Genomic DNA, 15938 nt, shown 5'->3' on the forward strand with positions numbered 1-15938 from the left:
CAGACTAAACTGTTTCGTCCATGATACCCCCCATGCGTTGCCATTCCTGAGGACTCGGGTGTTATTTCTCTGTACCCAATAAATTAACGCCATATCCCACCCTTCAAACCGAAACACAGCCTTGCAAACACAACTGCTTCACGGTAGAAACACGAATGGGACAGAGGTACACAAGCAATCGACTTTTGTATAAAGTCTCCCTCTCCCAAAGTCTTCTGCCAAGCGTGGGAACTACTGGCAAAACTCCCCCTTATGGGGGAGGCCTGTATACAGCAGTGGACAGTTATTGGTTGATATGATAATGACTCAGTATTGAGGTTTTTATTTTTAATGTACTATATTTTTTTAAATATTTTTCATAAGTACATATATGTGTACATGGCGGACTTAATGTTAAAAGCATTCTCTCTCAGTAAACCATATTATACAGTGCTTTAGGCAAATAAATAAATTTTTATTTCAAATTTTTTTTACTAGTGTAGTAGGTATTATATTATAAAATAGTCTATTATTGGTTTAAATTAACATACGAGTAAAATTCGGGGTAATTGAGGGGTAAAGTTTAGAAGCCTTGACCGATTGTGACAACCTTGATAATAATAAGGACTTGTATAGTCGGGTCGCGCCCTACCCATACTTCATCGGGGTGATTATTTGATGACGTTTCACTCAGGCGAAGCTAGCGTCTGATGTTTTATTCCCTCGCCTTCCCAAGTGACTGTGGCGAAAGGTCAAAACACGGTGATTATTTACACCGAAGCGAGCGATTTTCATTCAATGATCACTGTTATTGTTTTTTGTTAAAAGTTTCGTAAACACACATTTTGATTTATTTTAATGACTATTGGTTTTTTTTTGTACAAATTAGAATGGCAAACAAGCTGACGGTCCACCTGATGAAAAGTGGTAACCGTCGCCTATAGACATGAGCAGTACCATGGACATAACAGAGTATACTGTTACGCCCATGATACCCCTATTTAATTTATGTATAATTAAATCTAGAAGCTCGACTAGTTTCGGGATCAATTTGAGATCCTTAATCATGAGCGGTTGTAACTCGAGCTCGAGCTGTAGACGCTCTTCTCTTTGCACTTTCATTAAATATAAGTATACACATACATTATATATACACGTACATATACAGTAACATGTATATACATATACATTCACATGTGTATATATATATATATATACAGGATGATATCGAAATCATTAGCTAACTTAGTAAGGTAGTAGTAGTAGTATCTGCTTTGCTTGTGTTGCAGGTGTTCATAGGCTACGGTAGCCACTTACCATCAGGTGGGCCGTATGCTTGTTTGCCACCACAGTGGTATAGAAAAAAACACACACTATAGAATATATTAGGGCAGAAATTTCTTGAATAAAATTTCAAAATAACAATAATTTCGAGTCAATATAGTATGATCGACTCGATATAGTTGAAAGCGCCGTGCATATTTTTCGTATATACAGTAGTTATTGCCCGTGGCTTTACACGCGTAGCGTCATGTTGTCTCTTTAAGTTGAAATTTAAAAAAATCGTTTTTTTAGCGGATGATTTCATTATAAAATAAATCTAAGTACCAAATATCAGTTTCTACTTTTGGCTGTATGTTGACAGACAATTAGGACAAACAATTGTATGTATATACACAACTTAATTCAAAGTCGCTAGTAGATATACTGCAAATACTTAAAAAACTACGCTATCACACACACATAGACACGAGAGAACCTAATCCTAATACGGAGAAACAACTACCTACCAGTTAATGGAAAAGTTTCCAGAAAGTTTTTTAGCTCCTACGCGTTTATTCGTTTGTTTCAAAAGACAAAATCTTGCAACATTTTTACTCATTTAAATAGAAAAATAAAGAGTGAGTAATAAACTTTTTTTTTATGCAATGTAGTGTACCATGTATATGATGTTACAATTAAATTTAACGCCTATTCATAAGAGATGAGCAGAAATTATCTCTTCGTTATATTATTAACCGCACAGCTAACCGAAGACAAGTACATGATAACGTATGGATTTTAAATTTACTATCTTCATAGCTCTGAAAGAGAAACCAGATTGTCCATTTGGATCCGCTATCTGTCTAATTAAGACATGTGTACTTCCTTGCTGAATTTTATGTCTTATAAAGTAATTTCAATTTAAATAAAACCCCCAGAACAAACTTAGGGGGTAAAGAAACCCCCTAGAATAACTTTAGGGGTAAAGAAGTCCCCCAGAACGATATTAGGAGTACAAGGTACCGTCAGGTACCATCTACATAGCATCAACACCTGCTCTGAAGCTCAGTAGCCTTCCCTGCACGCTAAGCCGCAGAAACTCCCGTGCCTGCTACCTCACCAGACCAGGGAAGTGCCATTCAGCAGGACAAGATTGACTCAGGCAGTGACGGGCATTGAACTTTTTAATTATATCCACAATCTTTACAAATTTGTGTAGTTTTTTGGTTTGTTTCATATAATAAATTTATTTTTGTTAAAGGTGGTTACATAATTTTTTATTTTATATATTTATTTTTATCATTAGACTTCATAATTAATAAAGTTTTATTCAAACTATGGCCCGTACTTTGTTAGTAATACAAATACAATATAATACCTACATTTGTATAAAAAAAAAATTAAAATGTATTTATTGGAACCATAAAAAACTACAATTGTAGGGTAGTGTACGATAACAGCCACCATTATTATTATTATATTTATATTACCAAAGTTACTAACGCTACATTAGAATGGTAAACAAGCTGACAACCTACCTAATAGCAAGTGGTAACCGTCGCCTATAACAATGAGCAATACCATGGGGATAACAGAGTATATTGTTTCAGCCAAGATACTGAGGACTCAGGTGTTACGAGTATTCCTCTGTATTTAAGTTAAATAAAGAAGTTCTCTGTATAGTAATAATTAATGATAATTGATTTAGCAGCATCAATTTCAGCTATTGATCAATCGGTCAGTTTTTTTTCTTCTATTGATATGTATTGATATATATTACATCTATTAGAACTGAATTCTTCAACTGTAACTTTAAGGGTCGACGTATATTCCCAAGAAATTAATATAATTATTATTGAATTCCTGTAGTACAAAAATGTAGTAGAGTTTCTTATATAACTAAATATCTATGTCAATCAAATCTATCAATATTTAAGTCGAGTAATTGAATTTCGTAAAAAAACATTTCGTCATTCCACCTCGTTTTATTCTGTTAGTAAGCGTTGATCCTTCTACAAAGAGTTCTGCCCGTTTTTCTTCGTAACTACTATTGCTAAACTTTGGCAAAGTCGTAAAAGCCATTTCTGCATGTTACAGGTGAAATAATTTTGGAAATACTATAATGGAGTAAACATGTCGAGAATTTTTGTTCGTAAATCTGTTCGAATATGATACGTTACGGTTTAGGGTTTTGCATTGAAATTTTTCGTGTGACGACGTCACTACTAATTTTCGTTCTCTGAATGTCATAAGAGGCATCTAAGGGAACAAAGTACAGTATTAGATGCCTCTTATGTACTACTGATGTATATCAGTATCAGATGAGAAAATTAGAAACAAAACCTGCCAATAAGTGAAAGTAGGCTAATACAAGTATTATAGGACCTATGCCCAACTATAGGAAGTTAATGGGTGGTTATAGTATGGTAGTGAAGTCACATAAATTTCAAAAAAGGTACAGTCTACATTCGGAAAATATAAACGGGCTACGAAGGATATGATTTCATTTTCGTGATTAACATTTGAAATTTGCATTTAAAATATCTAATTTTAATTTTAATAATAATAATTACACGTCGGTGTGAAAGTACGCCGATCATACATTACGGGGAGGGCGTCGCGGTCGGCTCCTTGACTCTCAAGCATAATGGCGGCTCTTTGATAGAAGAAAAATATTTTTCAAAATTTGTAATATAAAAAAAAATACCATACATTATTTTTAGGTGCGTATTCTCGTAGATAGAGTTTTCAATGTCGAAAATAAATGTCGACCATTCGAATCGAATTGATTCGGGAAATCTCAGACAGATGCATGAGAAAATTAATTTTTAAATATTGTTCTTATAAAACTTAGTCAAATTTTTCACGTGTATTTTCATGAAAACCATATAGAGAATGACAAATAATAAAATATAAGAAGACTTAATATTAATTTACATTTATAATTTTTTTATCAATCTCAAAGAAAGATAAGTTTTTGATTAAATCGAATCCGAATTGGAAACTCATGTAGATTATTAATAAAGATTACGCTCTGGTGTCACAGTATGTCGACCAGACATCGCAGGGAGGACGCCGCGGTCGCCTCGTCGCATGTACTCTCATGCATAATGGCGGCTCTTTGACAAAAGGAACGGGCTTTGCCTCCGTATTTTCCTTTCAAAACGATTTGTTTAGGAAGCAAACACTGTTTAATTTTAGGGGACGATGTAGTAAGCCTTCATTTTGGCGTTCACGTGACGTTCTTGTGTTCACGTGTTTGAGAGTTGAGGGAGATTTTGTATAAAAGTCGTTGTTTGGGTACATTTGTCTCATTCGTGTTTCTGTCATTAATTCGTTGTACTTGTATTACTGTTTCGGTTTGATAATTTTATTAAAGTGTAAGATATATTTTTTATTGTTAGGGAGACAAACGAGTAGACGGTTCACCTGATGGAAAGCAGATACTGTCGTTCATAAACACCCGCAACACGAGAGGAGTTACTTGTATGTTGCCGGCTTTTTAAATGTTTGTAGGCACGATTTTTATGGTCCCATATTCCCTTGTAAGGGGAAAACTGGAGACGAAAGCTCATTTCATAATCTGAATGTACGAGGTAGAAATGAATGGGGTGCATGGACAGTGGTAATACTACCACCTGGCATACAGCAAGTACTCAAGAAATTAATGAACTCTAGCTCTATGGCGAGAGGTACGGTGATAAGCAATATATCATTATCATCATCATATCACCCTTAAACTGTCCACTGTTGAACATAAGCCTCTCCCTTGACGAGTTTTTGCCAGTAGTCGTCTCGCTTAGCAAGCGATTTAGCAATCGCAGTTAAGCTTTGGAGATATTTTAAGAGGGACGCTGCTGTCTATCCTTCGCCCTTTCTTAGTCGCCTCTTACGATATTTACGGGAAAGAAAGGGGTGGCCTATTCTATGCCAGGACCACACGGCAAAGTATAATGTTTTTTTTTATACAACTTAGAATGGCAAACAAGCTGACGGCCCACCTGATTGAAAGTGGTAACCGTCGCTTATAGACATGAGCAGTACTATTGACATAACAGAGTATACTGTTTTGCCCATGTATTGCCATTCCCGAGGACTCAGGTATTATTCCTGTGTACCCAGTAAATTCACGCTATTTCCCACCCTTCAAACCGAAACACAGCCATGCAAACACAATTGCTTCACGGTTGAAACACGAATGGGACAGAAGTACCCAAGCAGTCGACTTTTGTCAAACAAAGTCTCCCTCTGGTAAAATAGCATGGTAAGTATAGCAGTGAAATTGCTAGGTACGAAAGCAAAACATTTTAGTGCAGGAGAGAGCGTTAGAGATACACAAGTATTAATTCTTATTTACTGAAATGATCGCGTTGATTCCCATTTCTTATAAAACATAAAACATGCATCGAGAAAGTGTAATAGTTAGTATTCATCCTTGTTATGATCCATCAAACTATTAGTAAGTAATCTATCAATTGATAACAATACTGTAACTTATAGAAACGATCTATCACAAGATCTTAGTGTAATAAGTTAAAGAATCAATCAATTCCTTGTATGACAGACCTAGTAAAGTAAACCAAGTTAGTAAGATCAGCTTCGTTTACTAATCCATAGACATTAATAAATCGGTTTGAAGGGTGGGATATGGCGTGAATTTACTGGGTACAGAGGAATAACACCTGAGTCCTCAGGAATGGCAACGCATGGGGGGTATCATGGGCCAAACAGTATACTCTGTTATGTCCATGGTACTGCTCATGTCTATAGGCGACGGTTACCACTTTCCATCAGGTGGGCCGTCAGCTTGTTTGCCATTCTAAGTTGTATAAAAAAAAAATGCATGACGCAATTTATTCATGTGAAAATGAAAATTATGTATCTATTTACTATATTTCAAAAACTATTTATTTATAGTTTTTTACTGAATTAATTATGTATTGTGTAGAATTATATGTTTAATAACATAATAATGTAGACAATCTAATATAAACATATAATTCTAATATAAACATTTATTAATAATATGTTTAGATGCATTTTATTGTAAAATCTTTATTTGTACAGGTAATAAAAGAATACAAAAATTATTTTATATACCGATTTGTAATAATGTATTGAACAATTATCCGTATGTGCAGAAAATATAACAATGTATGCAAGGACCTTGATATTCCAACAATCCTTGCAATGTTACATTAAGGCTGCCAATTTGTTACTTTAAATTTATAGCCGTCATTCTTTTAATGTATATAATATATGTTATGCAGAGCAGTTATTGAGTGCAAATTTAATGCTGTTTTATGTAATATTTATTTTATAAATGTTTTTTTTTAATGGGAGATAATGGTGATGATGAAGGATGATAGACAAGGATGTTTTTTGTGCCCATCGTGACGAATTAAAAGTGTATTGTTTTATGGAGGTTGACCTAATAGGGCATATTGCTAGCAATGGGGCTGTCAAACACCATTGCTAACAATCCCTTTCCCCCCGGAAGCTTATGTTTGGCAGTGGACAGTTAACGGTTGATATGGTGACGATGATGATAGGTTTTTTGTGATCTGATAAATTGTTTAATGAGAAGATTTTGTACGAAAATGTCATTTATAGATATAATCAGCGTCATGCCTATTACAGAATACACCATGACAGAATATTTGAACAAATTTAATAAATCCAATGACAAATTGAATTATTTAGAGGTTTGGACAGGAATTCGATCTTGGGAGCCCTTAACCGCAATTACGTAAGCTATCCTAATGGAGTTCAGTTACAGTTATTAAATTTGTACAATAAATAATGTATAAATATAAAAGCAATTGACATTGTCAGAAACAGTCGCCAATCATTATAGAAATGCAAACTATTTTATCTAGTCCAAAGATATTGGTAATTCTATCGAGACTTACCCTGTAAGTATATTTTGCATTGAATGCGTTTCGCAAGGAGCATGTTTCTTGTTGCCACGACTTTGGTAACCAAAAAATCGACTTTAATTTTAGCAAAATCAGTTATGTTTATATTTAAAACCTAATTACTAAACTGATTTTGATAAAATCTGAGTATATACTCTTATAATTATTATAATAAGTTTACTATTGTAATCTTTTGGAGGAAACAATAAAGAGTATTTATCTATCTATCTACTCGCACCCTTTCTAATAAATAAATGATGGAGCTGTGACGTGAAAAATATAAAAAAAATGCAATTGAATTAAGAGCTTCCTTCGATTTTGAAGTCGGTTGATAATACTGAAGAATTAAGAACCTCATACTTTTTGATGACGATTGAAAAGGCGTGATCTGATCAATCTTGATTGATTGGTTAGTATTTATATTTTAATTTGTTACATTTTAGTGTAATAAAGAAGGTCTAGATCTTAATAGGGTTGTCACTTACCAAGTTCAGATCCACAGACACGCGGTATAATTTCCAAGATGGCGGAGCAGGAAGCGTCTTCGAAGCACAGTTGTCGGGCGAGCAGACAGTTCAGGATGGCCATCGTGCCTTTTATGCCAGGCCCTGTGAAAAAGAAACAGATTTAATTGTTTTTATCAACATACACTTAGAATGATACACAAGCTGGTGGTCAAAAGTGGTTACCATGGCTTACATGAATAGCATGAAAATACCTGAATACTCTGTGACGCCCTTGATACAATTCATGAGTTATCCTATTCCAGAGGACTAAGGTGTAATGTCATATTTCTTAAACCGAAACATACTCATGCAAGCATAGAAACACGGGTAGGATAGAAGTCCCCAAATAAACAATTTCTTATTAATTGCCGCTATCTAAAGAATGATATATAAAGTTTGTACTGATGCCTGGTATCTAATAAAAGGTAGTGATATTGCAAAATCAACTGTTCGCATGCTATATTCTGCTTAAAAAGCTGAAACATGGCAGTGAAATTACCTTGAAATATTTTTTTATATATATATATATATATATATATATATATATATATATATATATATATATATATATATATATATATATATATATATATATATATATATATATATATATATAAGGACTTCCAAAACATAAAAAATTAGACACCTTTCCCATGTTAGCGTAATTAAGTATTCGGTCATAGAATAATATATTTAAACAAAATTCTTTAGTTCCTTTTTAGATAACAATAAACATTTATGAATAAGTAGATATCCTCTGGTATCAAGAATTTCAAAACCAAAAAATTACTCATACAAAAACGTTACTCCCTTTTCTTTCACAGTCAGTTAAAAAAAGTGCCTCCTCAATTAGAGCCGGGCACCTTCATCTTATAAGTAATCATTTAGTACTTAAAAGGCTTTATTCAGTAAATATTTCTCAGTGTCTAAAACTTTTAGGTATAAGTTATCTAGTTGAAAGTTTATTATTCTCGTTCGGTTAATTTAATACTCATTCCCTTTAAAGACTTACAACTTTATTTATATTTTATAATATTTTGAATACATTTTTTTATGATTTTTAAACTTTTAATTTGTGATATTTTGAAACATCTACATACGTATATATATATTACATTTTGTAAATCATCATCAGTATCACGTGTACATTGCCTATCCGTTCTGTACATCTTATTTTCTTTTTCCCAAATAAGTAATTTAATATTATAGTTGGAAATATTAAAAATAGTGTTGATTTTGTAGATTTGTTGTTATGATATATGTGATTTGTAGGTGACATTTAATTAATTTAAGATTTTACTCTAAAATACATATTAATAGTAGTAGACAATTCTCAAATGTTGGGATAAATACACGCATCAAAATGGTTGTTATTATTTATAATATTTAATATATATATAGATTATGATATGTGGGGTACTACGTAATATTATCTTTACATGTATATGATATATATTCTTTAGCAATATAAAGGTTGTAAGCCTCTTGGTAATAAATAGAAATAAAGCACAAGTTCTCACAGTTCATTTAATTTAGATATCATACTATTAAATCATATATTTACTTATTTTACTTTGTATTTGATATATAACAAATAATATAACATAAATACCCAATTTCTGTTAATCCATTAACACTTATTTAATTATAGCTTCTTTAGGACTTCCATCAACAATAATTGTGATATATTTTATATAATGACCACGTGGTTTACTATACTTGTTCAGTCTTGAAACAGTAGGGAGCTCCGCTCTGTGCAACGGTTGGACAAGAAGTGTCTCCCCACCCAAATAACAATATTTTATATCTAAAGGGCCGACTTCGAGTGAACAAGTCAGTGAGACCACGTGTCCTTACAATTTCATTACTTTTTATTTAAGTATCATGATAATAAATAATTATAAAATTAATTAAAATATAAATTAGTATTCTATATATATTACAAGAATAATTTATTACCAAATTTGGTATAATAACAATTTTAACGTTTTAATATATTTAAAGTAGTTAGTCTGATTTTTATTAATAAATGTAGGTACACATTTTAACACAAGATGTTTAAGAAAATTAATATAATTTGAAATAAATATCTAACACACGCATACATGGTAGTGGAATTAAATATGGCAGTAAACTATAGCGATTGTAAGAATAACCTTAAAAATCGGTCAAGAATTGGCAACGTAACTGTATATAAAAGATACTAGCTTTTACATGCGACTTCGTTCGCGTAACTCATTCACATGTTTCTTGATCGAGATCAAAAGTAGCCTACAACCTTCTCCATCCCATATATTTAGTATGTGTATACCAAATTACATAATGATTTGTTAAGCAGTAAAGACATTATAAGGTAACAAACAAACTCACTCATTTTTATATCTACGTTATTAGTATAAAGGTAGATAAATCAAAATTTTAAAAGTTGGAACCCTAAAAAAAATCGTTTAAAAATATTTCGTCGCTGCATTAAAAATGGCAGCTAACAATACCGGAATTTCGTTTCGGCGCCGCGAATATCGTTGGATTTCTCATTTACCCGTCGCCCTTATCTGAAAACTAGTGGAATAAGTATAATTGAAGTGGTTCGAAATACATTCGCGCCTCAAAATAGCGGCGGCTAGCCGAGATTCGTATTGATCGTGCCTCTGCGTACAGCATTCAACAGTTTGGAATATTCTAGTTGCATTACTTTCATTGTATCTAAACTGGCTTGCGGTTTTAAACTGCTTTGAAAATCTTTTTACTCAATTTTTTTATGCAACTTAGAACGGCGAATAAGCTGACGGTCTATCCAATGGAAAATGTCATTTCATCGCCTATCATTGTAATTCCTTCCCCCATACAGCCATGCAAACACAACTGCTTCAACGCAGAAACATGAACGGATCAAAAAACGGACGACTTATGAGCCACCTGCATCCACTGACTGATAATCTGCAATGCATTTCAGGCTTGTTTTTTCTTTCCACTGTATCTTATAATAATGTATGTCCAGGTTTCTATGTTTTTTTTTCTTTTTTAATGGGTGAAAATGGAATGTTAACCCGCCTGCGCTATCAGTATACACCGATAAGGCACCAGTGGAAGATGATAGGTGAGAAGAATGCAGGTCAGTTGGCCCACCATGATGGTTTATCCGTACCCGATCACCACTGAGAGGGTATATTGGGGCACTCCATTGGGTACTAACAATCCCTTTCCCCCGGTTTACGTATGTTTAAGGAATATACGAATATGTGTATATTATATTTTTGACTGGATATCTATGATTTTCGTAATAATACAGCAAGTAACTTAAAGGATTTAGTGGATTATTATAAATTGAGTATATAGTAATGTCTCTAGTCAACATCATCATTTCATTTCTCCATCGGTAGTCCACTGACTCTCTGATTCTTCGAGTTTATCCGTATGTGACCAGCCCATTGCCAATTCAGCTTGCTTATCCATCGGGCTATGCCGGTTATTTATATATAGTAGTAATGTTATATAAATATATGTACATTAGTCTATGATAATTTTTAATTAAATCAAATAAAAATGAATCGTCAAAAATAGTTTAGAATTGAAGATGTTTGAAGTAGATGGAGAACAAATTAAATATTACAAGAGTGTCCTGCTCGTGAATATTGCATAATCAAAGTCCATCTCGAAATACATTCGCGTATCTAAACTATTTGGAGCAGAGATTGGCATCGATCGAGCGATGCACATTGAATAGATGATGTACCAATCCAATCATTTGTACCCCATTTTCAACCGGCTTCAAAATGGATTTTATATGAAAATTGAAAGAATCTGATTTTGTTTATTTTTAATTGAAAGATTTGCTAATTTTGGCTTTGGTTTCTTTAATTTTGGAAAAACTCATAAACCACATTAGAGAATTAAATTAGTAAATGTAAGGGAAAAACCAAATTGGGCTGTTTAGAACGATTTCTGCTGATGAGTAGTGGGAGTCTGAAGTTTTATGCCTGTTTGTTAAATATTTATAATTAATATTTCTTGAGATTCTCATGTTATATTCATATGCCCCATTTCTGCCAAGTTTTAAGGCAGACTTTGCTGTAAACGATGGCATCAAAGTACAAGCAAGTGACGATAAAGATTCAAATGTGAATTTGAAATTTTTTATATAAGTTAGGATTTGATCTTGGAATTTTTAATTGTAGTCAAATCTGCTTTCACCTCGGTTCCTTTTATACTTCTAAGCATACTTATTTAATTTAGCCAGTGGCTTGATTATGTGTTTTAGTTGCTATCAATTTTAATTTAAAACAAATTGTTAGTTTGAATGTATTATTAAATTGATAGTTTTTTACAATGTATTTTTTTGCCATGTGGTAGAATGGGCCATCTTTTCCATTCTCATCGGTATCGTGAGAGGCGACTATTTTTTTTTATTTTACTTTAAAAGGGAAACATACAATACCAATAGACATATAAAATAGTATACACAACCATAACATAAATCAGTGAAGTTTCTAAAGACTAAGGGAACCTAATGGTCGAGAGATGGGCAGCAGCGTCCCTCTTAAAACATCACCAAAGCCTAACTACGGGTGCCGATTTCGTCTGCCGAGCGTGGCAACTACTGACAAAACCCTTGTCATGGGGAGGCCTATGTTTAGCAGTGAACAGTTAAAAGCTGATATGATGATGATGATGCATTTTTAACTATAATGGATACGTACATATGTCACATTATGACTGAAACTGTTGCACAAATAGCCAAATAGTGAAATGTTCAATTTTTAAAAGAGAATTGTTAGTAACAGAGTTTCAAAATCAAGCGACAGACTGTTTCAAGCATTTTTTATCGCATTGCGGTGGACGTGGTGAGTGGACACAGCATCTGACCAACGGTGGCATTTTGTTAAATATCAGTTTTGTATTGTTTTATATTTATAACTATTACAACTAGTTGGTCTATTTACATAGAGTAGAAAAACTGAGTATGTAGTATAGCCCTTCAAGTAATCATCAGATATCATTTTCATACATTTTATTGTTCTACTACATAGTTGTCTAGAAACTGACGATGGCATTTATATCTTTAGCGATCCGATTCAGAGTGTATGGTTTTTTGGCACCAGTAAATGGGTATCCCCATATCTCATTTCAATTCATCAAAATTAACTTCAATACAATATTAACAAAGAATACATAGATTTGACACAAAAAATTTTGTGAGAAACTTTACAATTAACATTCTCGAGAAATGTTTTTATTTACATGCAGAGAAATTTTAAGGATAAGTGCCAAATTGAATATAGGGGTTGAATATATACTATATTTTATCATTACATAATTCTAATGTATACCTGTGTTCAAGTAAGTAAAATTATCATTCATTCTACATTATCAAAAAATTTGAAATTCAGGAACTTTCATGTAAATTAAATATCATACAAATCCGTTCAGTCGTTTTAGTATGTATCAAGTAGAACTCAAACCCTCTTTACAAACTCACCATTTTATTATTTCTTATGAGTCATGGAACATATCACTTTGGGAATATATGTAGCGAAAATAGAATTATCTCTGAAGAAAAAACATATATATGAGCACATTAAAATATAATAAAACGACAAAATTATAAAATACAGAATATAATAATGAAAACCTTAAAAACAATACATCTCTAGTCTCCTTCGTCGCCGCCTTCTTCCTCCTCATCAAATTCACCTTCTTCCTCAGCCGTGGCGTCTTGATATTGCTGATACTCCGACACCAAGTCATTCATATTACTCTCTGCTTCGGTAAACTCCATTTCGTCCATCCCCTCGCCAGTATACCAGTGTAAGAATGCCTTACGCCTAAACATAGCTGTAAATTGCTCAGAAATACGTTTAAATAGCTCTTGAATGGCAGTTGAGTTGCCAATAAAGGTTGCAGACATCTTCAAACCTCGAGGAGGTATATCACAGACAGCTGTCTTCACGTTATTGGGAATCCACTCTACGAAGTATGAAGAATTCTTATTCTGTATGTTCATCATTTGTTCATCCACTTCCTTCATCGACATTCTGCCCCTAAAGACGGCTGCAACGGTCAAGTACCTCCCATGGCGCGGATCACAGGCGGCCATCATGTTTTTGGCATCAAACATTTGCTGAGTCAATTCAGGAACAGTCAAAGCACGGTATTGCTGACTTCCACGAGATGTCAACGGAGCGAAGCCAGGTATAAAGAAATGCAGACGAGGAAATGGCACCATATTCACGGCTAACTTCCTCAAGTCGGCATTTAGTTGCCCAGGGAATCGGAGACAGGTGGTAACTCCCGACATGGTCGCAGATACAAGATGGTTTAGATCCCCATACGTAGGTGTAGTCAACTTCAATGTTCGGAAACAAATATCGTACAGCGCTTCATTATCAATGCAATAGGATTCATCAGTATTTTCCACCAGCTGGTGCACGGATAGTGTAGCATTGTATGGCTCGACTACAGTATCAGATACTTTAGGTGAAGGCACTACGCTAAACGTGTTCATGATACGATCTGGGTATTCTTCTCGAATCTTGGAGATCAACAAAGTCCCCAATCCTGCACCAGTACCGCCACCAAGGGAGTGCGTTAACTGAAATCCCTGCAAACAGTCGCATCCCTCTGCCTCCTTCCTGACTACATCCAGAACAGAATCTACCAACTCAGCTCCTTCAGTATAGTGTCCCTTCGCCCAATTATTACCTGCACCGGACTGTCCAAACACAAAGTTGTCTGGACGAAAGATTTGTCCAAATGGTCCTGATCGCACTGAGTCCATGGTGCCTGGTTCCAGGTCGACCAGAACGGCTCGTGGGACGTACTTTCCGCCGGTTGCTTCATTGTAATACACGTTGATTCGCTCCAGCTGAAGGTCAGAGTCACCGTGGTAGGTACCAGTGGGGTCAATACCGTGCTCGTCCGATATTACTTCCCAGAACTGAAATATAGAATGTATTTTTGACTAAACCAGAATTATATTGAGATATTTAGTAAGTTTTAAATATAAGGAGACTGTTGTATCCATAAAACAGCAATGTTCTGTGCATGTACTCGTGTATCTGTACATAATAGAAAGAAAAAAAAAATCGAAGAATCAATCAATCGAAAATAATATGGTAGAGTTCATTGCCTTAATTAAGGAGTAGTGACTTAGACAAAAAAGTAACTTTTGTAAGTATTTATGAGCCCGCGTATTTAGGTCGTTTTTATCCATTAAAAACCCCGTGTATTCATTCAACATGACAAATTAAGTTTACCACAAAAATAACGTAAAGACGAACATTTTTAACATTTTCCACGTTATTATTTGGTAAATATCGAATTTAATGGCGGCATGTATCTACTGCCATGTTAAATTCATGCACGTAGTTTACAGACGGTATTGACGGAACAGGTAAAACAAACATGCCATAGGTTTATTATTAAAAATGAATTCATGTTTCACTTCGATCGGATTTTTATTGGTGAAAATTGAATATCTATGGGTTTTTGATGCCTTTATATAAAGAAGTTTTAGCAACAGAAAAATAGCTTTCCAGATAAGTGGAATACAGATTATTATATTAGTTAAAATAGATATCTGTCTGTTATGTAATCAAGAGAACATTGCTGAAGGGATTTTAACTTAATTTTGAAAATAAGCAATTACCTATTAATTTATTAATTGGTGTGTTCTCACTATAGACCTATACCATGTGAAAGCGCGTAGATATAATGGATAATCGATGAAAAAGAAAGATTCTTAAGTGTCGACCCCGTGTGAGCAAGTACAGTGTGAAGTGATACTATTACCTCTCTGCCACTATTTCTAAAAGATAACGGTGATAAGGAAGGATGAAGGCAAGTCAGTCCATCGTGACGAATTGCACAAGAATTAACCGAGATAGTTTTTAGGGGGAACCGCATGGAGGTCGACCTAATTGGGTATATTGTTAGAAATGGAGCCGTTAGATCCCCATTACTAACAATCCCTTCTTCCCCGTCTTGACACGTTGGTAGATGAGTTGCAAAGATGATATATCGTTATCTACCAGGATTTTATGTGGGTAAAAGTTTAAGAATAGAATGTAACAAACCTTCGCTCCAATCTGGTTTCCACACTGCCCAGCTTGGATATGCACTATTTCCCTCATTTCCGTATTATATTAATATTAAATAATAAACTATTTAAGATTTATGAGAATTACACGACCAACTTGACACGCTGACTTAAAACAAATGAGACCATTTGGATTGAGCAATTTCATTTGTTCTATATTCAAAATTGCATATTAAA

At 33.9% G+C, this 15938-nt stretch overlaps 2 protein-coding genes across 3 annotated transcripts in view; both read right to left on the bottom strand.

Annotated features, from left to right (window-relative positions):
* Window positions 1–15938, bottom strand: part of LOC113519480 (uncharacterized) — a 295148-nt gene that overhangs the window by 63104 nt on the left and 216106 nt on the right. For both annotated transcript variants that reach the window (XM_031909578.2, XM_026904597.3), the window contains exon 3: window positions 7646–7768. In XM_031909578.2, coding sequence (XP_031765438.2) covers window positions 7646–7768 — 123 coding nt within the window. The remainder of the gene's footprint in view (window positions 1–7645; window positions 7769–15938) is intronic.
* On the bottom strand, window positions 13266–15875 carry LOC113519435 (tubulin beta chain). The gene is made up of 2 exons (XM_026904542.3): window positions 15739–15875; window positions 13266–14600 (listed from the first exon to the last, which is right to left on the bottom strand). The coding sequence occupies exons 1-2, from the start codon at window positions 15793–15795 to the stop codon at window positions 13314–13316; spliced, it is 1344 nt and encodes a 447-aa protein (XP_026760343.1). The 5' UTR covers window positions 15796–15875; the 3' UTR covers window positions 13266–13313.

This window comes from Galleria mellonella, unplaced genomic scaffold (genome assembly GCF_026898425.1).
Source record: "Galleria mellonella isolate WM207_F2 unplaced genomic scaffold, CSIRO_AGI_GalMel_v1 utg352, whole genome shotgun sequence".
NCBI classification, from domain to species: Eukaryota; Metazoa; Arthropoda; class Insecta; order Lepidoptera; family Pyralidae; genus Galleria; species Galleria mellonella.